The following is a 23,814-nucleotide window of genomic DNA, read 5'->3' as shown; positions in this document are numbered from 1 at the left end:
TCTTTAAGGGATACCATTTCATTAAAGGTGATGCGCACAATTATTGCAGATATAAAAATTATTTCTGCAAAAATAATTTTCAAACACACCTTTCCTTTGAGAAACCCGTTTATTTTTCTCTGTTCGGTAATGCTAATGGGACAAATCATGATACAAATATGATATCATGATGTATTGAATCAAAACGCATGTATGATAATGTGTATTGTAACATGAGGTTGTTGGTCCAGCCCTTTTACTGTATATTACAATGAACAACATGGAAGAGGCCCAATAATACATGTGACGCATCCAATTGTGTAGTCGACATAACCGGGGTTAAATACAGATCCTTACGTGTAAAAGGTGAGGTTGTCTAAATTGTCGTGCATGTTGAAAGGGTACATCTCTCCTAGGTTGAAGAGTTTCTCCAATGCTTCATAGATGAAAATGATGCAGATGAGAGCAGCGAAGGCCTCCTCTGTGAATCGTGTTATGTAGCACACCAAAGAGCTGGCGTCCGTGGCAACTAGCACAAGGCATAAGAAGGCCGTCCACAGGCCGATGCTAGTGCGCAGAGAGAGGTAGGAGAGACCATATTCACTGAGGATAGAGAAACAGATATATCAGTTTGGATCAAATAAAAGCAAGTAAATCTAAATATCATCTATGGGATAGAAAATACAACAAGAATCAGAAAAATATTCCTTGATAAACAAAAATTATATTAACACCACCCTGGTTTTGAAACAAAGCAGTTATGCGTTTTCAGATTTGCACTGGCTCACAAAAACACGTTGTCAAAATTTTTTCACACCAGTAGATGGTGCTATAGTAATTTAAAATATGAACCTTAGAAGAAATGTAACTCTGCATTAGCTTTTTATTAAATATTTCACAAATTGTTTAGCAATACTTTAAGATGTAAAATCAATTCGCAATGAAAAATGGTCCCATTTTCTCAGCGCAAGTTCTAAAATGTCGTAGCAAGTGCCTGAGGGCCAGAGTAAGGAATGTAGTGTTGCTCCATTCTCACCTGCAGAACTTGAAAAGAATCTTCTCAAAAACAAGAACTGGCCCAGTGCTGCCTAAAATAGTAAGTGGCTGACCAGCAAAAAGAGAGAAGGCCACACCAGTCAGGGAAGCTCCAAACAGAGACTCAATGGCACTCTAAGACAAACACAGACAGAAGGGTTAAGCAAAACGAGGGATAGGTTATAAAACTTCTTCTGTTGTAGTAGAAATCAATATTTTTATGTTTAAGTGATAAGAAAGGTCTAAGCCTCATGATTCCAGGCAGTGAATCTAAGAAGAGCTTTAATGCTACATAGCCCTTTCTTGGCAAAGCGAAGCCTAACTGTCAGACTCACTATGTTGTTTTTGGTGGCTTCCCCCAGAAGGCCTCCAAAGGTGATTACGGGGGACATGCATGCACAGTAGAGAAACAGAATGGAGGCCAAGCACTGCAGGCTGAGTGCATCCCGCACGTCGCTCCAGTAAAACCGAAGCTTTCGCTTCAGGTCTAGCACCAGACCCCCGAATATCCTAAGAGCAAATATAATACATTATTAAAGATATTGTTAATGCATTACAATGCATACATAATGCTTTATACTACACCTTATAAACAGTTATATGGTCTCAAACAATTGTAACCACAGTTACAATATACTATAATAGTTAACTATTCATGGATATACCTTCAGATGATATAATGCATTATAAAACAAGACCAACACAAAACATCATAATTAATTATTGTGTAATAATTAATTACACCATGTGTAACCATGAATCAAGTATGAAAAGATAATGAATTACAATGTGTACTACAAGGCAATATGAATACCTTTATGCATTACATAAACAGACTTCATATAGCGTAACTTTAATTTAAAAAAAGTAGCATTGCTGTTACATTACTACTCCATACTAGCAATAGAAATTAAACACCACTGTTAGGAGTAAGAAATATGTCAAGTCACAACATATATGTAAATTGCATATATGGTTCACATTTTTCCTAATGGCTACTTGGGGTGTGCTGTATTTGCAAAGTGCTCTGGGGCACTTAAAGGAATATTGCAGGTTTAGTACAAGTTAAGCTCAATCAACAGTTTTTGTAGCTTTACGTTGACTACCACAAAAATGTATATGGACCTGTCCCCATTTTCTTTAAAAAAGCAAAAGTTTAGGTTACAGTGTGGCACTTACAATGGAAGTGAATGGGGCCAATTTTTGGAGGGTTTAAAGGCAGAAATGTGATGCTTATAATTTTATAAAAGGACTTACATTAATTCTTCTGTTAAAAATTGTTTATTATTTGAGCTGTAAGGCTGTTTAAATTGACGCTTTTATGGTCGTTTGAGGGTTTACGCTAGAGGTCTGCACAGGATGGATTTTTCAGACCCGCTGCCGTTCACGCCCACAAGATTCTGTCCCGCTCCTGCAAAAAATATCTATGATATTTTGTCCTGCTCCCGCCCGCAACTTTCAAGTTTTATCCAACTCCCGCCTGCAAAAGCCCATAGGCAGAGGTCTACGCACATTTTTCAATCTTGGTGTCAAATATCTGATTGACCTGTGGTTGATTTCAAAGTTTGTACCTTTCTTTAATAAAGAGTTAATATCCATAGCACTAACTAAGAGATCCGCCTTCATGCTCAGAATGTTTTGTTAACAATTTGTATGAATGAACCACCAACCCTGCGCCTGTAAATAATTTATATGTCGCTCTTGCGCTAAAGAATAACAATGCAAATAATATTATGTACCTTAAAAACATTTTTTTATTTTATGTTTAGATATTTATATTTTGCGGGAGTCCCACGATAAATTTCTTTCTCCGCTTCCCGCACACAAATCAGTGTCTTCCCGCCAGCATTCTGTTGCTTCATGTCCCATGGGAGATATAAATTTATATAGAAAATTAAGCAATTTTTTTAAAACTAAAATAATGTTAACAAACAGTGAGTATGCTATTGTTAACGGATTGGCCCCCTATTCACTTCCATTGTAAGTGCCTCACTGTAACTTAAATTTTTGCTTTTGCTTTTTTGCTTTTTTTAAGAAAAGGAGGGACAAGACGAAATACATTTTTGTCATAATCACATTATGCCACAAATGCTGTTGATTGAGCTGCACATCAAAGGATGGCCAGCATTGTTAAAAACACCACCTTTATTCAATACCTCTGACATGAAAGGCTTGCAAAATGTGCATCATAAAAACATTTTTCCCCCTTCATCTAATGCTTGTTAAATACTTCCAGAGATTGCCTTCCTTCATCAAAAGAGACTTAAGCAAATCCAACATAACCCCCTCCTCTTTCTCCCTTACACTATGTTCAGATTTGACATGTCCTTAAACCCCAGACACCTTAATGACTTAATGTAAAAGTGCACTATGCCAGAATGCGTCATTTATATAATCCCATCAGCCGTATTAAGGATTTAGGGCACCATATATGACAGAACCTCTTAGTTCTAATAAATGCTTTTTGACTCACAAATGTAGACACCCACACACCACAGCCAAATATGCTTGAGCATTTAATTTAAAAACCATTGGCATTAATTGCTGGTTCTCCCCAACAGTTTCCACTCTTCTGGGAATGCTTTTCTCTAGATAATGGAATATGGCTGAGGGAATTTTCACTTATTCAGACACTAGAGCATCAGTAAAGTCAGGCACTGATACTGGGCAATAGAGCTGGCCATCCTATTCATCGTAAAGGTGTTCAGTGGAATTCAGATCTGGGGTTTGTGCAGGCTAATCAAGTACTTCCACTCCACCTTCTGTAAGTATTTTTTTTATGGACGTTACTTTGTGCACAGGGGTATTGACATGCTGGAATATAAAAGTGCTTTCCCCAAACTTGTCCCACAATGCTCTAGAATGTCTTTTAGAATGTATGAGTGTATTAAGATTTGTCTTCACTGGAATTAGAGGCCTTGCCAATCCCATAAATTATAAGGGGGTGTCCACATACTTTTGGCCATATTGTGTATTTTATAAAAGCATTACACCAAAGCTCCAAACAAGATCTGACCGTCCTGTCCTCTGAAGTTCAGGTCCAGTGTGGTGCTCCTCTTCTTTGATAGTCTCTGACAGTGATGCAGAGCCATTCGGCGTGGAAGGTATTTTCCTCTTCTCCTGTGGACGCAAAAATAAAACACCTCAAAGTTCAGACTAGAATATAGTATTCAAGCCATGAATGTATTGCAACAGAAATACACCTGGAGCTACTTGAAGGACTTAACCGTGAGGGTAAGTGCCTTGCACAAAGGAACAGTGGTGAATGCTCATGGCTTGCTCCTTGCGGGACTCAAACCAGTAACCTTAGGATTTAAACTAAAGTACTACACTATCCCACCTCTGACCCCTTTTCACTATATTCCACATCTCTCCTGTGATGGTTACAGAAGTATGGTGTCTTACCTGAGATGGGACACTCTTTGGTGGCTCGATTCGTATCGTGGGGTCCCACTCTCCAGGGGGCAACACAGTCACCTGGTCCAAAAACTCATCTATTCCAGAGAGGAGGTCATTCCTGTCTTTGGCTTTGTATGCCACATCATGAAAGATCTGTCATGGTGTAACAATAATAAATGTAACAGTTGAATACTCCAAGAAAATGTATGAATGCAGACACCGTGCAAGCTTCCAATATTACTTTTTTTTACATTCAAATAAATGTTACCAAACTGAGGACATGTTAACAGATTACAGAAGGACCTGTGTACCAAATGGGAGAGAAATCACATCCATGAAATCAGAATTGGAGTTTTGTGGCTTTATGTACATGCTTATTGGCTTTGAGTGTCATCTAGGTTCCAAACTCGGGGTCCCGGCGATCTCAAGGGGGGCGCAGAACCTCATATGGTTTGAGGCAGTCAAAGACATGCGCTATACCAGTACGACAGCATGTCAACGTCCTGGTCTAATTCAACGTTATATAAGCCAAATTTTAACATTAACATTAAAAAATCTTCCAAAAACCTTGGCACTATTACAACTGTGGCAAAACTTCAAGGAAAAAGTTTGTGAACCACTGATCTAGTGTACTCCCTAAAAGTTGACAAAACTAACTTTTAGTAGATATACACAATCAGACCAAAAATATAGTCTGGATTCCTGTAAGAGAGAAAAAAACTAACTTCTAATAAAAATAACCAGACTCATCTTCTACTACACAAAAATGTGTAGTACAAGATTAGTCATTTTTGTCCAATTAAATGTTTTCTATAATGAGAATGTAACTATTCTTAATTTATTTTTAAATGCCCTGCCCAAGCTTTCGGCTTCACTAGTTAATATGTCAACACATAAAAGAAAACATCATTCACAAAAGTGCTCGTCAAGCCATTTCATGGGGTCTTTAAAGATCACAAGAAACAGATCCTGATCTTTATAGAGCTTGTCCCAACTGCCTCACCTCATCTGTCATTAAAGTAGCTATCGACCGGCCAATCTCGTGGTACTGTGCCCCTTTACCAAAAGGCCCCAGCAGCAGGAATAGAAACCTGTAAAAATGTAGAGAAAATAAAATAATGAAGGCAAAGAGATATACAGTTACCCTTCACATTTGGGCCTTGTCAGGGGGTGGCTGAGAGCTACCTGGTAGGAACAGGCACTTCAGTCAGTCCAGTGAGGAGAACAGCAGGTGAGAGACGAATAAATGCGATGATTGGACACTCAAGAAAATCAACTTGCCCCACCAGAACGTTTGAAGCCTCAGCGCCTGGAGGAATTTTCTTCATGAAATTCATGTCCACCTTAAAGGGTCAAGATTTCAAAGGGCGGAGAGCACAGATAAGGACAGAGGGACAGGGGGAAAAGCAGTGCTGGGCTTTGAAATTCATCATGTGTAATTGTTACATTGCAATCCACAGTAGTACAAAAACCATACAGCAGGCCGCCCAGTTGCTGTTAAAGGAATTCACTCATCATTTACCCACCACTATGCCGTCTCAAACTTGTATGACTTGAATGTTTCTTTTGCGGAACACAAAGATATGTTGATGGAAATGTAATGCATTTATACCCATATAATGCACGTCAATGGGTTCCAACACTTTCAAGCTCAACAAAGGATGCTCTGTGCATGCATCAAGCGTGAGGAAATTTAATCTAGCTTCAAATTATGTTCACGCCAAGGAGACTGCAGATGGAAAGATTTAAAGTAAAAAAGGAGTTACATTTTGGCATGTGTCTCACCCAAAACTAATCGAATCACCTCAGAAGGCATGGATTAAACCACTCGAGTCATATGAATTACCTTTATGCAGCCTGTCCTTTTTGGAGCTTGAAAGTATTGGACCCCATTGACTTGCATTGTATAGACACCTCAAATCTCCATAAAAATATCTTAATTTGTGTTCTGCAGAAAATAGAAAGTCAAATGAGTTTATAACAGTATAAAGGTAAGAAAGAGTAAATAATGAGACAATTACAATTTTTAGGTGAACAATTCCTTTAAAATCTAGTTAAAGGGATAGTCCACCCAAAAATTTAAATTCAGCCATCATTTACTACTTGTCATTCCAAACCAGTGTGACTTTCTTTCTTCTGTGGATCACAAAAGGAGATTACCGGTATGCAGAATTGTAGCCTCAGTTACCATTCACTTTCATTGCATCCTTTTGCCATACTATGAAAGTAAATGGTGACTAAGTGTAACATTGTGCTAAAGATCTCTTTTTGAGTTTCACAGAACAATTTGTAACAACACATGAGTTTGGAACTACATGATGGTGAGTAACTGATGATAGAATTAGCTTCTTGGGTGAACTATCCCTTTAAGCCAGATTTAAATGAGAGTATTCCACATGGACTAAGAAAACAAACATATACAAATATTCGCTAATATAAAACATAAGCAACAGTCATTCAAAATATATATATATATATATTTTTTTAAATTGCACAACCAGCTAATGAACTGCTGACACATGAGAGACCAGCAATACTTCACAATCCACAGAACAATGGAATGAAGACCAGTTGAATCTGGAGAAAATGTTTTTCCTCTTGATGAGTTGTTTTGCTAACCTGGATCTGCACTCATGGGAACATGCCACTTAACGTCTAACAAAATAGGACATCATCTCAAGTTCAGTATCATTTGCACAATCAAAATAAATTATCAAATTCTCCCAGCTATTCCTAATGCCCAGAGAATATTATGTGACTTCTTTTCGAAAAATGTGTGTGTGTTTGATCTCTTCTAAATCCATACAGGTGGAGAAAACAACAGGGGAAAAAGTAGTAATTTGATCAGGGATCTAGAGTTTGTTTTATTTCGAAAGTTGAAATAAAGCTGTAATAAAAAAGACATGATCATGAGAATATGTTACTAATACAACAGCAAGTGAAGGTTTTCTGATTACGGAAGGTTTTCACACTACTGCTACATTAATTACTTGGTCCAGGACGATCTTTGTTTTACACCACACATGAAGGTCTACATAAAGGCTGGAGGCAAAATGAGAAAAACAAAAAACTAAAATTTTTTAGTTCTTAGGATTAGTGATGGACAGGTAGATTAAACATGCAATATTTGGTCATTCTGAGATTATAGGCATCTGCTAATAATCATGCCTGCATTACTAATTAACAGAATTGTGAGTTCCAAGATCTACCAACAGCCTTTTTCTTATATTTGAGTACATTTTGCTAAGGAATGGGCAGAAATACACTGAAGTGCAGCTATAATCAGAAACATCTCACGTTTTCACAAGTTTACAAGACACTTCATTCAAACATAAATTCTAACCAAAGAAAAACGTACGGTACAATAATCAAAACGCTGTTAAGCACTCCAGTAGACGTCACATAAGGTCTAGCACATCATAGTGATGCGAGATCATAACACAATCTCATGAAGCACTCAATGACATCACAATGGAACACAGCAAAATATTCAAGAGCACACTTTTAAGTCAAAATGAAATCAAAATTGATATTTACTTTATTAATTAATGGTATTATTGTGCATGATTCATCTGTGATTGTTATTCCAAATAAATGTTTATTTTTTGCAATCTTTTATCAAAATTAAGTGAACTTGCTCCACCTCTGACTTTGCTTTTTGGCCGTCTACATGATTCCCACTGACTTTTTTCAACCCCTCCCTTGCAACCACCTGGCTCCATTATGGTATGTATGCATTATGGTAAAACACCCATTTTCCCAAGTATTTCTTGTTGAATATCCTGTTTCATTCACATTTGTCCGATAACGGAAGTAAAATGGGTGTGAACTGCATTTTATCTTGACTTTAAACTGCTATGTTCCACGGAGGAAATTTAATCATACGAGTTTGGAACAACATGAGAGTGAGTACAAGATAGAATTTAACATTTTTGGGTGAACTATACCTTTAAATATGATCAAATAATACACTCTTAAAAAGTCAAGGAAAGCAAGAACTAACCTGATAAAGTTTGTATAGCTTATATCTGGTCAGACCACTTAATCAGTGTTCCATACAGAAATGCATAGTGACAGTCAAGCTTTTACTGGATAGACAAAGATATAATGAGGATGACTCATAACACTCCATGTAAACAGGTACTCTACCAAATGTTTCCATCAGCTGCAATCACATTAGTAGGGTTGGGTCTCATATTAAAGGTTTCCATTCATTTGAAATGATACCTAATCACAACTTTAACAATTGGACAACCCTGGCTAACCACAGCAGGGCTCAATGAACCCTTTTAACAGACCTGTTATGACGTGTTTCTGCCTTCTTTAACAACATAAATGCAATTTTTTTAATTTACAATCTTAAAAATATTTAGTGTAAACATTGTACTTGGTATTATATTACCCAGGAATAAGTTTTAAAAAATCAGTTACCATAGCTGCGATGAGGCTTCTGAAGGAGTGACAGAAATTTGGCCTGTTTCTCTCTTCTTACTACTGTTATCCAGTGCTATATATCTTCTTTTGCAAAGCTGTGAAAGCATCAACTAGTTGATTTTTTATTTTGCTGTTGGAGCAAATGGGTAAGCAAAAATATAATTTGCTATGGTCCCCCATTCACTGCCAATCAAGTTTAACCAACTATGACGACTCTGACGAATGTGTGAAAAGGGTCCATAGTAACGATGACCCACTAGCCCAGGTTCACCATGAGAGAGTTCTGGGACTGTTGATGAAATCATCACTATTAAGCCAGTGCTTTGTTGTCACTAAACATTACATTTGTTTATCTTGTATGTGTGATTTTATGCCTTGCAAACTAAAACTTTTTGTTTTCTGTGATGTTCACATTGTTATTGTAAATTCTGCTGATTTAAATCATCAAAGTTACTTTTTGTGTTTCTAAAGGTAACCATCTAGTTGAGGTTAAATAGATGAGGATAGAAACTGCAAAACTGAGAATTATTCTAGTTAGAATGGGATGAAAAACTACCAGTAATGTTTTGCATCATATTCTATTATTTTACTGCAAAGTGTGTTAATATATTTATAAATATTTTGGAGTTTTACATTAAACATTTCATTGGCACATATAAAAGGGCTGTCAATCAATAAAAAAAAATTATTTGAATTAATTACATGATATGCTGATTAATCGAATTAATCACAATTAAATCACAATATTTGCTGATAAATGCCCTCAAATAACAATAATTCAATATAAAATGTATTAATTAAAAATTATATTACAGTATTACATTTATAGCTGAAGTATGTCACTTCTGCACAACTAGTGACAAAAAACAGAATTGCAAAAATAAACTTCGTTTTATAAACGGCTTTCTGAATAAGTCACATGTCTACCGTTGGTCAAACAAAATTATTGCCCTCACCCCCTCACAAATTAATTGCTCATTACTGGTTGGGACATGATTAATTGTGTTGTTTTAACGTGTTATTTTTAATATAATCACACTAAATGAATGCTTAAAACAGATATCCCAAATAAAAACTTTTTTTTTTAGAAATGTGTTTTTATATGTGCCAAAAATGTATATATTTTATATCGAATTAATATTAAAATGTATATTTTTGGTTGTATTATGGTGAGCAGGGCAAGCCAATTTCTGAACTACAGGCCTGACTAGACCAGCAGGAAAAATCCTCACTGTTGAGATCTGCTCAAGTGTTACAACTGATCCTTATGGGGGAACCTCACCTTGCTGAAGTCCACAGTGCTGTTTTCCCTGCTGCCCCCGGCCACGTTTATACGGCTTTCACTGGGTTTGCTGTTCTCCAGGTTCCCTGGGGCTGACTGGGGTGATGCGAGGAGGCCTGCTGGGACAAGAAATCAGTAAAGGGGTGGAGGTGGACACTGATTAGATATGCTGTTGTTACTCAAAGCTTTTATTATGCTGGGAAGGTTAAGTGCACACTCATAGTGTGGTGTGGAGTGTGGACATGCAGAGTAGGTTGCATACTCTCTGGATAACATCACATTACAGTGCATACACCTATGGAGGCTGTAAGGCAGAATTTAAACATGTATGAAGTGATTTGAGATTTTCTTAGCCAGAGAATTTGTCAGATAAAAACCTTAAACCTCTAAAAGGTGACGTGTGTAATTTCTGCCACTAGCATCAACAAGCGAAATTGCCAAAAATGATGATGATTATGAAAATGATGACACTCCCCCCATCTTCCACTTGTCAGACAAAAAGATAGTTCTGCACCCAAACTCACACTATTGGTTTATGTTGCTGTGTCGTGCTGGCCGGGATGCTCAAAAACAAACAGAAAGGTTTTGATAGCACCACAGAGCCACAGTGTTTACAATGTTCAGAGAAATCCACCTGTTAAGCACTTACATATAGTTGTCTCTGCATATAAAGCTTGGTTAGGAGAAAGTTAAAAAAAAAAGATAAAAAAATTACACACATAACCTGTGTGACAATGACAATGTATATACATTCAATTTGAGGAGAGCAGTAACATTTTCAATAAGACACAGATACCAATGATTAAACAAACTCTTTTTGGCATTAGAAACACCTTCATGAGACTTTCAATATTGCACAACACAGCAACAGAATAACCATACCATCAGAGGCACCGCAAAACTGTGTAAGCCTGGGATGACAGTTTGTGGAAACAAGCTCTCCTGCTATCTGAGTCTGCTGCTTGACGTCAAACAAACTTAAAAATAAAGAGAGCCAAAATACCCTCCTTCTACGGTCCTCCCCGTAAATACATGGAACAGAGAATCTGTCATCGTAATTGTTTAAAATCACTGCCTCTGGGCAAGAGCCCAACTAGCCACTCAGAACTGAGGTTTGGGCAAAACAAAATCCAGCTGCAGAGGCAGGCCTGTCCTGTTTGTGAACCTTACAACATGGAATCAGTATCACGTATATGAATATGTAAAGACAAACCCAGATTTCAGACTCTCTCCCTACTAGTGGTACGCTGGTACAAAGCTGACTCTACAAAAAAAAAAAAAAATCTTTCTACAGTTTCAGTAGTAAACAGAAATGACTCAATTCAGTAACCAACTACTAGATGACTTACAGGCCTCTGCTTTTAAATGCAGCATGCATATGTGTGCATCGGTCAAATGCACAACTTGTTCAAAATACCTGTCTTGGTGAGGTATTCTTGTAAACAGTCAGTTATGTCTCTGTAAATATAAACAGGAACCAAAAAAAATATCAGAACTGTGCATTAGGCCACGTATTGTAAATGCAGCCTAATGGACTGGTTGCTGTCTATTATGTCCATACTATTAAGCAAACAAAATTGAAAACTCACTGCTCTTAATTTATTTTGCTGTACATGATCCAATTTGAAGCAATCTTTACTTAAATATTTCAATTCAACATTCCACTACTCTAACATAATTAGTTATACAATTTTCATATTTATATTAGTATTAAACTTAATACAATAAGGAGTATATTCAATGTTATCAAGCTTATTTTTTGTATCATGACAACCCTACTCTCTCTTGAAAAAAGAGACACTTCTGAAATCATGCTGGTTCTGTAAGACATGCTGCTGACACAAACAGAAGGTCAGATAGCCAGTCTAAGGGCGCATGCTATACACTCTGCCAGCATGAACGTGGTAATGTAAAACATGGACCAGCAGCAACTGTGACGTCACCCACTCCCATTTCAACAGGCTCGGTTTACACTTCTGGAATAGTACATTGCAAGTGGCAGTTGGCCTAAGTGGTCACGGGAAGCTTTCTGCTCTTTAGCATGACATCATTTATTAGCGCCCATGAAGTACTACCACATTTGATTGTGTGCTTAATTAGGGGTAGTTGTTTTTATAGATCAGTTTCCATTATCTTATGCCCCCAAAACTAGAGCCTGGACTTCATGATGACATTTGCATCAGACCTTAAACAAATCATTGGCTATGCTACTGAAACCCAGAGAGTATGGTCACTAACAGTATAGTTACAAAATTCCATCAATTTGAATGATTCAAAATAGTATAAGTCATATGCAATGACATTGATTATGGCTGCAGAATCCTGAATATCTTGTCTACAAAGCCTCCTGTATCTCAAGCACTGTCTGAGCAAAGCCATGCTGTTATTGGATGTTCTGTGCATATGTGTCTGTGCAAGGAAAGACAAAACAGCAACAGCTAGAAATATCTCACGTGGGTAGTAAAGCTCTCCTTAAACAACTTGATTGATTGGTCAAGGTGAAACTCAAGAAAAATTAGTGCGGACACAAGAAGACCCACAACTTTCAGATCCAATACAGGGTGAAAGAAGGAAAAGTCTAGCTTAGACAGGTTTGAGGAAGAGAGAGAGAGAGAGAGAGAGAGAGAGAGAGAGAGAAACAATGTGAGATAGTGTTGTATGTTAATAAGATTTCTTTCTTTTTCCCCCCAAATTTACACTATACAATCTTAGAGTTGGAACAAGTACAATCTCTTACTTTACTATTTCAAAAATATTCCGGGTTTAATACAAGCTCAGTCGATAGAATCTGTGACATGTTGTCAATAATCACAGAAATAATTTCGACTTCACAAAATACAAACAATTAAATCCATTGGCAGTTATGCACTGACAATGGAAGTCTGCGTGGTAAGGGTACAACATTTCCAACCTGGTCTCATAAATTAATGTTACCTTCATATTTGCAAAATTATTTTTACATGTTGCGGCAGTTTCCTGGTGAAATAAACACTAGAGGCGCTACAACAAAAATACTTTTATTCACTTTACCATGAATCTTGAGTGGTAATTCACTGCGTGTCACAGATGCTGCAGATAGAGCTGAACTTGTATTTAACCAAAAATATCGAAATCCAACTGAAAACACTTCCCTTCCCTAAAACATAGACATGCAACTTATTGAAAATCCTGCGTGACAAGCAAAGTCAATCACTACATATTTGTTTAACAATCCGCTATGTGGGCGGGGCTATCCAGTACACAACAAATACTTAAACAAAGCAACCAACAAAATGTCCTGTCACTCGTTGTGGCTGGTTAGGACAAAAACATACACTACCGGTCAAAAGTTTTGAAACACTTGACTGAAATGTTTCTCATGATCATAAAAAGGCGTATGCTTAAATGTTTTAAATTATTTTTGTAGACAGAAATATAATTGTGCCACCATATTAATTTATTTTATTCTAAAACTTAAAATTAATTAAAACAAAATGTTTTAAATTGATGGCTTGGACCAAATAATAAAGAAAAAGCAAACAATAAGTGCCCATTATAGATGGGAACTCTTTCAGTACTGTTTAAAAAGCATCCCAGGGTGATACCTCAAGAAGCTGGTTGAGAAAATGTCACAAGTTTATGTCTGCAAATTCTAGGCAAAGATGCTAAAATATAACAAAGTTTTGATTTATTTGAGATTTTGTTTAGTCACAACAAAATTCCATTAGTTTTATTTATGTTATTCCATAGTTTTGATGACTTAACTATTATTCTAAAATGTGAAGACATTTTTTTTTAATAAAGAATGAGTAAGTGATTCAAAACTTTTGACCGGTAGTTTATAAAAATCAGATTTTAGCATCACGCCTGGTTAGGATATGGTGCTACAAGTTACTTTCTAGAAATTTGATAATGTAATGTAATTAATAAAATTTTTCTCAAACACTCATAACATACATAGAGTGAGAGTTTCAGCATTCATGCAGGTGACATGCTAATGGGCTGGATATTTGCCTGACTGAGGTAGGGACAGGAGCTGTTCCAGCCGGGCCGGGTCGGGCAACACCTGATCATCCCGATTGACAGATGACCATGACAGAAAATCCTCCTCCTCAGGTGGGAACAACATGACCACTGGAATGTCCTCTCTCTTGCCCCGTGCCACCAGCAGCTCCGGCCCATGCTGAAAGGGTCCTGGGGAGCATGGAGGCGATGAAGTGTGGCGGGCGGTGGGTGGCGTATTTTGAGGGGTGGCGGTAGGGGAGACGTTGGGGGAGGCGGAAGGGGTGGAGGTGGCGCTGGGCAGAAGGTGGTTGAGAACGGAGGAGGAATGGGACCAGCGGGACTCTCTGGAAGGACGCCGCGAGTTTGGGGGAGATGGGTTGGAGATGAAGGAGGTGCGTCTAAGGAGGGACAGACGTGAGGCAGAGAGACCCTCCCCTGAAGGGACCAGCACAGGAGGCAAAAAGGAGGATGAAGAGGAGAAGGAGTATGAAAAGAAGAAAATAAAGTAAATAGACTGCAGTTGGAATAAAATGACATCAATGAATTATATAAGAACAAATAAGTTTAGATGAGAGAACTTGAAGTGTTAGAATGCTGGAGGTGAGATGGTGGCAAGAATGGACAGGGTGATCAGTATCATGAATGAACTGCCAAAAACATGACAATCACACATTACACACATCTGAGTGCTTCAATGATTTACTGATCAATGTAATAAATCTTGATAGCTTATTTTTGGTTCTGAACCATCTTTTATTCACTGAACCCTCATTCGGTTTCACTAAGGGCGGTTTTACACTACAATTTTTGGTGCAGACCAAAGTCCTTTTAATGTCAGAGTTCAGGTTGTTTAATTAGTTTGATAGCACTTTCTAAGAGTCCATGTGATAATGGGTCTAGGGTCCCGTTCATGTGAACTCCGGTACGATTCATTAGTATGATTCCAAAATCACTTCCTGTTTCTGTTGCTGCTGGTGCGTAGCTTGAGTTTGTAACCTGTTATCTTGTTAAGCCTTCTTTTCATCTTTCTATTAAAGAGAAAGAGAAGCCATTAGATACTGTTTCGGATGCAGCTAGTAGAGCAAGCCATGTACACTCTTCGTTTCTGACAGTAGAGCCCTCGCAGCAGGGCGAATAGGTGATGGCTCTGTGGCATAGCTGCAGGGCAAAGTGACACCAATCTCCCATTCCTGTAAGGTTTTCCAGCATGTTCTCCCCACTCAGTGACACACCCACTGAGAAGCCTGTTAAACGCACCCTGTTTATAGGGGATTTTATTTTAAGGAACGTAGAAAGATACTCCTGCTGCCATTATCAAATGTGTCCCGGGGGTGAGAGAGCCTGAAATTACAGCAAATTTAAAACTAATGGCTAATGCTAAATGTACATTTTCTAAGATTGTTATTCACGTCATCACTAATGATGTCCATATAAATAATAACGTATTAATTACGTATTAACGTATTAAGCCCCGAACTGTAGTACAATGATAATACTCATGCTCTTAAGAGAGCAGTTTATAAAATGGATTAGATTAGTAATCTCATCCATTAGATAGTATTAGAATAGTAATATCGTCAGTGCGCAACATCCAGTTAACATGATTAAACATTTTTTTTAGTCTTTTTCAACTGCAAGTTTTTATTAAAGCATCATCGGTCTGACTGCAGTGTTTAGTGTCACTATAACGTTACATAAAACAACACACTGTCAGACGCGCTTCTCCGTTCACCCATTTAAAAGCTCCAATGCTAAAAATACTAAACTAATGCAACGGAAAAGACCAGCAACTGAAAAAGCTTTTCAGAACACTTCTCGGTTTACTTTGAAATTAATTAAAAGACATGTTTTTATGTTTTTATTCCGACACCCTGTCTACACCAGGCGCGTCCGCTGACGTAACACAATGCGCCACAATGGCTTGAGGCTGTCTACACTGGACGCATCGACGCGACCATTAATTAATTAAACCATTAATTTGTGTTGTTGGCAGTAGTAGCGGCACCGCTAGCAGCGCTATATGGAACCCGTGACACCAGTTTATTGTCACGCGACAGACACGCCACAACGTGTAGCCACCATCATTGATTATAATGGGGTTCTATTGCTTTTGAAATTATGCGAAGCACCGCCTGTGTCTGGTGTAGACAGGGTGCGATGCTATTTTAAATTCATGAGTTTTGTCAGATGTCACTCACACTGGTGCATCGCAAATGGGAGAGAAATGCTCGCAGAGTAGAGCCCTGCATTATCTTGGATTGGCTTGACAATTATGTTGGCATTTGTAGACAGGCATTGACAAGGTTTAGGTCCTATTTATCTGACCGTAACCACTTTGTTTGTGTAAATAAGTAATTTTTAGATCAAGTATGGAGTGAAGCAGGGCTCAGTATTAGTTCCTCTGCTTTTCTCCTTGTATATGCTTCGCCTGGGAGACATCATCAGGAACCATGGAATTAGTATTTACTGATCTGCCAACAATACTTAGTTTTATATTTCGTCAAGACCTGGTGAATTTACCGAATTCTCCAAGTTAGCAGAGTGTATTAATGATATCAAAGATGAGATGGCTAGAAATTTCCTTCTACTCAATTCTTACAAAATGGAGGTAATTGCACCAAAAACCTCTAAAAATAAGATGTTAGAATATAGTTTGTCTCTTGATTGATTTATCATCTTCAACAGTTAAGAACTTGTGTGTTATGTATAATAGCAATCTGTCATTTGAACAGCATTCTTCTACCTCTGACATATTGCTAAGTTCCAACACATGCTCTACGTTTCTGATGCTGAAAAGCTAATTCATGCGTTCATGACCTCAAGACTAGATTATTGTAATGCACAACTGGGAAGATGTCCTGCACATTCTATAAATACGTTTTAGTTAGTTCAAAAGGCAGCACCTACAGTGCTTACTATAACCAAGAAATATGATCATATCAGTCCAATTTTATCGTCACTATTGGCTTCATGTCCATTTAAAAATTCTGCTAATTACTTAAAAGTTTAAACGGTCTAGCTCTTACAACAATCAAAAATATACGGCCTGTTGAAGTACCTTGAGTATCAAAATCCACAAAAGGAGGTAGATCCTATTCCTAAACTATGAAATAGCCTTCCTAACATTATATGGGACACTTTCTCAGTTTAAATCCAGACTAAAAACTTGTCTCTTCAACCAGGCATACTCCTAATTTATCCCTCAATTATGCTGCATTACTCAGGTCTGTTGGAACGGGAAGCACTTCTCATATTCTATAATTCTGCTTTAAAGTGAATGGCATCTAGGCTAATATTATTCTAGTTGTTTCCCTATATTTTCTTCAGGATACATATCCCGAGGTTACCAGAGCCTGCCAGATCACACTCCGATCTAGCCTGGTGTCCCAATCCCACCGATATGTGTCGCTGAGTGATGACTACCAACTGCAGCCTTTGCCAACCAGACAGCAAGAGGCACTTCGATGATCATTGTCTGCATAACTTCAATCTATTACAATGGAATTCACAGAGGAAAACTGATGCCAACTCCAACCGTACAACAATGGATACTTCACTGGCCACTGCCTGCACATCAGGGTTTCCGTTGTCCGGTAATTACCGGACATTGGCCGGTAAAAAAATTAAATGTCCGACAAAATTAAATCTCTCCGGTCAAATTGTCCGATTAAAATTGCCTAATAATCCCGTCCCCCTAACACAATCTGAATTTGAGAATAAGCCTAAAATGTATAAAGCAAAAATACACCGATCTCTTGCTATGTTATAAAGGAACAGGCTCTATCGTTTGAAAGTTATGAAACAACATCGCATGCTGCATTTCAAATAAAGCGCACGCCTAAAACGGCTGCAATATCTAAACAACGAACGATTGAGTGAGACGTTTCAAATATGGCCAGGCCCAGGCAGACTAGCTTTAAAAGCTTTTTTCAGAGGCCAGACGATGGTGAATCAGGAACATCTCATTATAGATAGATCAGTGCTTCTAATCCGCGCATTCGTGCAGTTTTTTTTCTCTATCATCAAAACTGAATAGCCTATGTTCATCAGTGCATGGTTACAGTCTATATCAAGCAGGGACACGTTTGTGTGCATTTTATTTTGTGATTTCATCGGAATTAATAGAGAGTCTCCGCAACGGCGATAGATTGAAACGCGCGTCCTAGTGAAGATTGCGCAACTCGCGCAGCGCGTCGTCCATGCAACTGATAGCAGCGGACACGAGCGCTCAGCTTGATTTCAAAAACAACAGATTTTAGCACTAGATCTCTTATTTAATAACGGACTAAATGAATGATCTGCTAGTTAACTGGAGATGTTTTATTTATTTGTATTAGGTACATCCGTGCCTCAATGTTTCAAAAAGTGAATGTGTGTGAAACCACAGTAAAAACAATTGGCGTTGATTGACGCCAATCGGACGTTCATGTTTTTTTTTTCGTCTATTTGAAAGTTAAGCTAATAATAATATGTTGCATTCTATACGGCCTGATTATGTCATTTTTTAAGTTACATAGACTGCCTCCAGTTTTCCTCAACTTGACTAATTAAGAGGCGATATATTTGACCGGCATATCATCAAAATGTCCGTAAAACGAAACATCTGCCGGTCACTTTGTCGGCACTATTTTTTTCTAGCGGAAACTCTGCTGCACATCTGATTTAGGATGGACTTCACCGGAATTAAACTGCTACAAGCTTCCAGCTGGACTGCGAGGCATACCTCACTGACTATACATCACCTCTGTTTGCATCATCTTAGTCATAGGGTGGACTATACCCTATATAAATTATATATTCTATATAAAATGGAATATAAAACAATAAATAAATGCCAACTATAGCCTTCATATGCCAAATAACCAAGGACACTGTCTACATGCACTTCCACAGTCAATTTCAGAATGGACTTCAAAGAAATGTAATCATTAATTTTACAGTTCAGTCAATATCCTTTAGTTTTAAAAATTACCCACCAATATCTACTCAGCTGACTCAAATAATGCATGACTTGTACTGCACATAGAAAACTAATATTGGGATTACATTCATGAAATATATAAAGAGGGGAATTGGCTCTCCAAGCTGAGCCCGGATTCTCCCAAAGGATTTTTTTCTTTCTTCATTTACTGTACATCTAGCGGAGTTGCCTTTGGCTTGCTCACTGGGGGCCTAAAGACAAATAATTTTTAAAGCATGATTTTCAATCACGTTTTTCATTTAAACATGGGCTGTGAATCAATTGAAAATTTTTAACTAGTTAAATCGCACAGTTCCTGTGATTAATTGCAGTACACGGCACATTAAAATATAATCATAAATATATTGACTTTCTACTTTGACCCAAAAACTTTCAAGAAATTGGTTAATCATTTATTTTAATTATTTAATATAAACATGTTAAAATGTTCAGTTTCTGTGTTTTTTGCAAGTTTACTAGACATTTTTACAGATATAAATCTTTGAAAAAAGTAAATGCATATATGCCATAAAATAGGTTGAAATACTGTAATTAAATATTGTGCAAAAACTTCTGCAGTTTTCCAGTGGACATTTAAATAATAGGATCAAATGGGTAGATTAAATTCATTTCAAGCTTTAAAAGAAAAAACATCAACAACAACAGCGAAACTTGTGTGAACAAATTTTGGTGCCTTTATAACTTTTGGTATAATATGACCCCATGGCTCTGTTATTTATCTGCCTCTGTACACTTACAAATGTTTTATTCTTCTTATTAAACTGATTACTACCTCCATATCACTTTTCTCTTATGTCTATTTTTATCTGTAGCCTATATTAATTATTTTGGCACTTTTGTTAAATCCCCTGGCACTAAATATAATTTCTATTTTTGTTTTTCTGTTCTGAAAACGTGTGTCTTTTATTGCAATGCAAAAGAAGCCTGTTTTTTCTGGTGTATTCTCGTTGGCCAACATCCAATTCATTTTTACTGCCCGTTTTGGGTAAAAGACGCTGTAATCTTACCGGCTCAGGAATGCACAGTCCATAAAAAGTCTGGAAAAACTTCAATCAAGAATAAAGTTAATGTTGTTGTCTTCAAAAAAAAATTAAGGAAATCCGAGTCTCTCCTGTTCCTCTCAGCTATGCTCTTTATTGTGAGGATAGACGTGATGTAAATTCTATCAGGTGAAACAAAATGTTTACAAGCAAAAAATCCTTGTATAGAAACATAGACAGCTGAGCGGGCTTATAAAGTGGAGGCTGTATTGTGATTGGATGAGATGCATGATTTAATGAATCCCGAGATCTTCCTGCTAGAACTACGCTTACGCTTACATATAGAGATATAAAACTAATTGAATGCTGAAGTTTGATTTGCTGAAGTTTAAAATCTCAAAACTATCATTTTTTTCTTACTGTAGTTCAGTCTCTATCGTGCACACGCTGGGACTCGAGCGGTATTGTTTCTGACACTGGTTCAGATGACAATGAGAGAGCATTTTCGGGAAATGGGAAGAACAATGAAAACTTGCTCGTATATCTTTCACACCTGGCTCAACACTTGCTGGCTCACACTGCACACGTGTTTATCATGCCCGGGACATGCATCACACATAATGAATAAGCGTGCACTGCTCCACACAATCAGTTTCTGTCTACCTCCTGGAAATGTATATATGCCAATTTTAGCTATAGGAGGTGAGGAAAAACATTAGTGAAGTTTCAGGAACAGCAACAGGTACACCCAGTACATTCAGCAGTTTGGACCCAAATAATACATTATAAATAAAGATTTTCACTTCAGGCCTTCCTTGAGCACATTAAGGTGATAGGCAAGACAAAAAATGCAACCAACACACCAGGCACACAGTGCCGACCTGAAATAACAGCCAATGGAATGCAACACACATGTTAAATGTTGCTTTTAGTGCTGAAAGAACATCTTATCATGTATACTCCCTGCAGGACCTCAGGTTGTGCTCACTGCTTGCCACAGAAGCAAGAACCTTATGCACCCTTACTTTCCTTCATTAGTTTTTTGGTGGGAACAGAGGATCATGAATGAGTGATGGTTTTAAGATTCAAATTCAACAGTGCTCTTGAGTAAATATCAGAAAAAAACAAAAGCCAAGCACAGCAAAAGCTCTCACCATTCCTCTCAAGCAAGTGAGGGTCTGAGTGTTTCTTGCCTATGTCGGCGAAGGAGCGTACGAGCGGGATGCGGTTGCTCAGCTTCTTCTCATTCTGGTGGTGATGCCTCTTCAGCACGGCCTCCCGAACCTTCTCCCTCAAACTCTCATCCAGCTGCCCAGAAGCCAACATGTTGTCTATTACCATGTCTGGGAAAATGAGGAGATACACGTTTAGGACATATGAGGTGTATCTAACCGAATGTGGGCAATGCATCTATGAGAAAGCCCTGCAGTTACCTGCTATCTCATCAATGGTGTTTGCTCTCATGTCCAGCATGACTGTGCCATTGAGAATGCAGCTCCGTAACTCAAATAAGCTGTGCAGGGACAGTGTGGCGACATAGGGTTTACTCCAGCGTTCTCCTCCATCCTCTACGTCCTCTTCAAACTTTAACCACCTGCATAGAGTTGCATTTTAAGTTAAAGTTAACAAATTACTGTATTAATACAAGAAGTGCAAGTAACTTTCAGAACATGTCTATAGTTAATGTGATGAAGTACACCTGTGTGCACATCATACATCCACTAGAAGTGACCATGGCACCAGCTGGTTAAAAGTCATTGTAAAAACAGCTTAGAAAAGTGAAGTAAGTTCTGAGTAAGTCTAGCATCATTTGTTTGTAAATGTCATTAGGTTTGATATTTTGTTATCAATACAATGAAATGTAAATTTTAAGACTGCCTAAAGTGTCCATATACTTTAAGAGATCCATATCTAGAGATCAGGGGCCACTCTGATGTAAAGGTCATGTATATATATAAACAGGTTTATGACATATACACTGTAGGTTTACATACAGTATATGTTGTCATAGTCCTATACTGTATATATAGGTCTACGACAAAAATTTACAACACACACTTAGTCCTGAGACTGTGCTTGGTTTGGATTTCTATAGCCGTTTCCTCACCTGGCTGTCTCTTTCCACTCATATACATGTCCGTCACGGAAAGAGAGCTCATCGAGCTCAGTGAAGAGGTCGTGAGGAATGTGCTCCTCATCATCATCCTCTGTGCCGAGTATAAATTGGACCCTTTGTGAGGGAGTGTCTGCAACCAGACAGTCAATTAATATCAAGGTACAAAGTAAAATATGGCCAACCAGAAAACAGTAAGTTATTAACCATACTTTAATTCTAAACTGATAATCTTACCATACATTGGTGATTCTCTGCCATCCTCTTGTTCGAACCTATCCTTTCTTTTCCGATGATGCTTATGACCACGATGCCGATGCCTACGTCTGCTTTGTCTTCCTAAAGGTACATGTACACCCACGTAAACTGCCCTGTGACCTAAAAAGATAAAGACTTCATAGTGATCCACATGCCCAGAAATGCATGTGAGAGATCATAAAGTCAATTTGGACTAATCAAGGAACGGAAAAAGTGACACAAATGCTCGTTTCACTTCACATATACCAAGCTTCTCAAATCTCCCAAGTCTTTCAAAATTGTAAACAAACTGTGCAAGAAAATGTCATAAACACATAAATAATGAATTTCTTTGGCATGGAAATTTTAATGGTAAGTTTCCCACCCATGCTTTAGTTCCTGTGTGGAATGTGCACTTCTAGAAAACTGAGCTCTTAAACCGATAAATGCGTCACAAGAATGATGTCAAAAAGGAAATAAAACACCAAGCAATTTAGAGCTAACTTCATTAAGCCGGTCCTTGAGCAGAGGCAGAGGAAGGGAGTGCTAATAGTGTGAGGTTAAGTGTGAGTACATGTGTAGTCAGATGAAACTTGTGGTGTCTACAACAATTTCACACGCTTGTCTGCGCGAGAATGCACGGGAGGCTTGAGACTGGAGTGCGCACTTTGTCAGCAACCTCAATCCTTGAAAAAAATCACATACAGCAGCATGATTGTGCAACCAAACCCACAAAGCTGCTTGCAAATCTGCTGCTGCAGTGTGATTCAAGTCCTCAAAGCAGTATTAGAACCATTAAGAAAAAACAAAACTAAATGAAAACATTTAGTTAACTGAAATCAAGACTAACATGATTGAAAAACAAAAACTAAAATACATTTCATGTATTTTTACTGATTTAATTGCTCTCTGATTAGGTATGCACATTACCAGGGGCGTATCAACCATTATATCTTTAAGAAAATAACTATTTTTAGAAATATCGAAATTCAAACTTTTTGAGAATTCATAATTAATTTTAAATAATTAAATCATTTTAATATGCATATTTTGCTTAATTTTAGTGCAAGGGGCAAAAGTACAGCCGTTCACCTGAAACTCAAACACCTCAAAAGTGGTTATCCAACATCGTAATGTTTGTAAACAGATGAAAGCATTTAACATTTTGGTAACTTTTAGCACGTTTTTAAAATCTGACCTCTTTATTGTTACTGTTGTTTTACTAAAACACTAAATGACCAAGTCTCTTGTACAACCACCAGCCATAAAACAGGAAGGGGACAGATACTCAGGATTTCTTTCATTAGGGACGTGTGTGACAACAATAATCTAATGATCTATATGTATTCCTCTAAACAGTGATATTGTTCTTTGTCTTCTCCATGTTTTT

General features: G+C 37.7%; 1 protein-coding gene across 7 annotated transcripts in view; it reads right to left on the bottom strand.

Annotated features, from left to right (window-relative positions):
• Nucleotides 1–23,814, bottom strand: part of LOC127656055 (sodium bicarbonate cotransporter 3-like) — a 53,047-nt gene that overhangs the window by 13,556 nt on the left and 15,677 nt on the right. For 5 of the 7 annotated variants that reach the window (XM_052144192.1, XM_052144194.1, XM_052144197.1 and 2 more), the window contains exons 3-15: nt 22,425–22,565; nt 22,182–22,320; nt 21,508–21,668; nt 21,229–21,417; nt 14,123–14,548; nt 10,130–10,245; nt 5,599–5,756; nt 5,417–5,504; nt 4,420–4,566; nt 4,031–4,134; nt 1,350–1,524; nt 1,016–1,149; nt 337–582 (exon numbers count right to left, since the gene is read on the bottom strand). In XM_052144192.1, the coding sequence (XP_052000152.1) occupies nt 337–582; nt 1,016–1,149; nt 1,350–1,524; nt 4,031–4,134; nt 4,420–4,566; nt 5,417–5,504; nt 5,599–5,756; nt 10,130–10,245; nt 14,123–14,548; nt 21,229–21,417; nt 21,508–21,668; nt 22,182–22,320; nt 22,425–22,565 (2,224 nt within the window). The remainder of the gene's footprint in view (nt 1–336; nt 583–1,015; nt 1,150–1,349; nt 1,525–4,030; nt 4,135–4,419; nt 4,567–5,416; nt 5,505–5,598; nt 5,757–10,129; nt 10,246–14,122; nt 14,549–21,228; nt 21,418–21,507; nt 21,669–22,181; nt 22,321–22,424; nt 22,566–23,814) is intronic. The other 2 variants (XM_052144193.1, XM_052144198.1) reach the window with 2 other exon arrangements.

The sequence above is a fragment of the Xyrauchen texanus genome, chromosome 15 (assembly GCF_025860055.1).
Source record: "Xyrauchen texanus isolate HMW12.3.18 chromosome 15, RBS_HiC_50CHRs, whole genome shotgun sequence".
Lineage (NCBI taxonomy): Eukaryota > Metazoa > Chordata > Actinopteri > Cypriniformes > Catostomidae > Xyrauchen > Xyrauchen texanus.
Note: the sequence above shows the minus strand (reverse complement) of the source record. Positions and strands in the feature narration are given on the sequence as shown.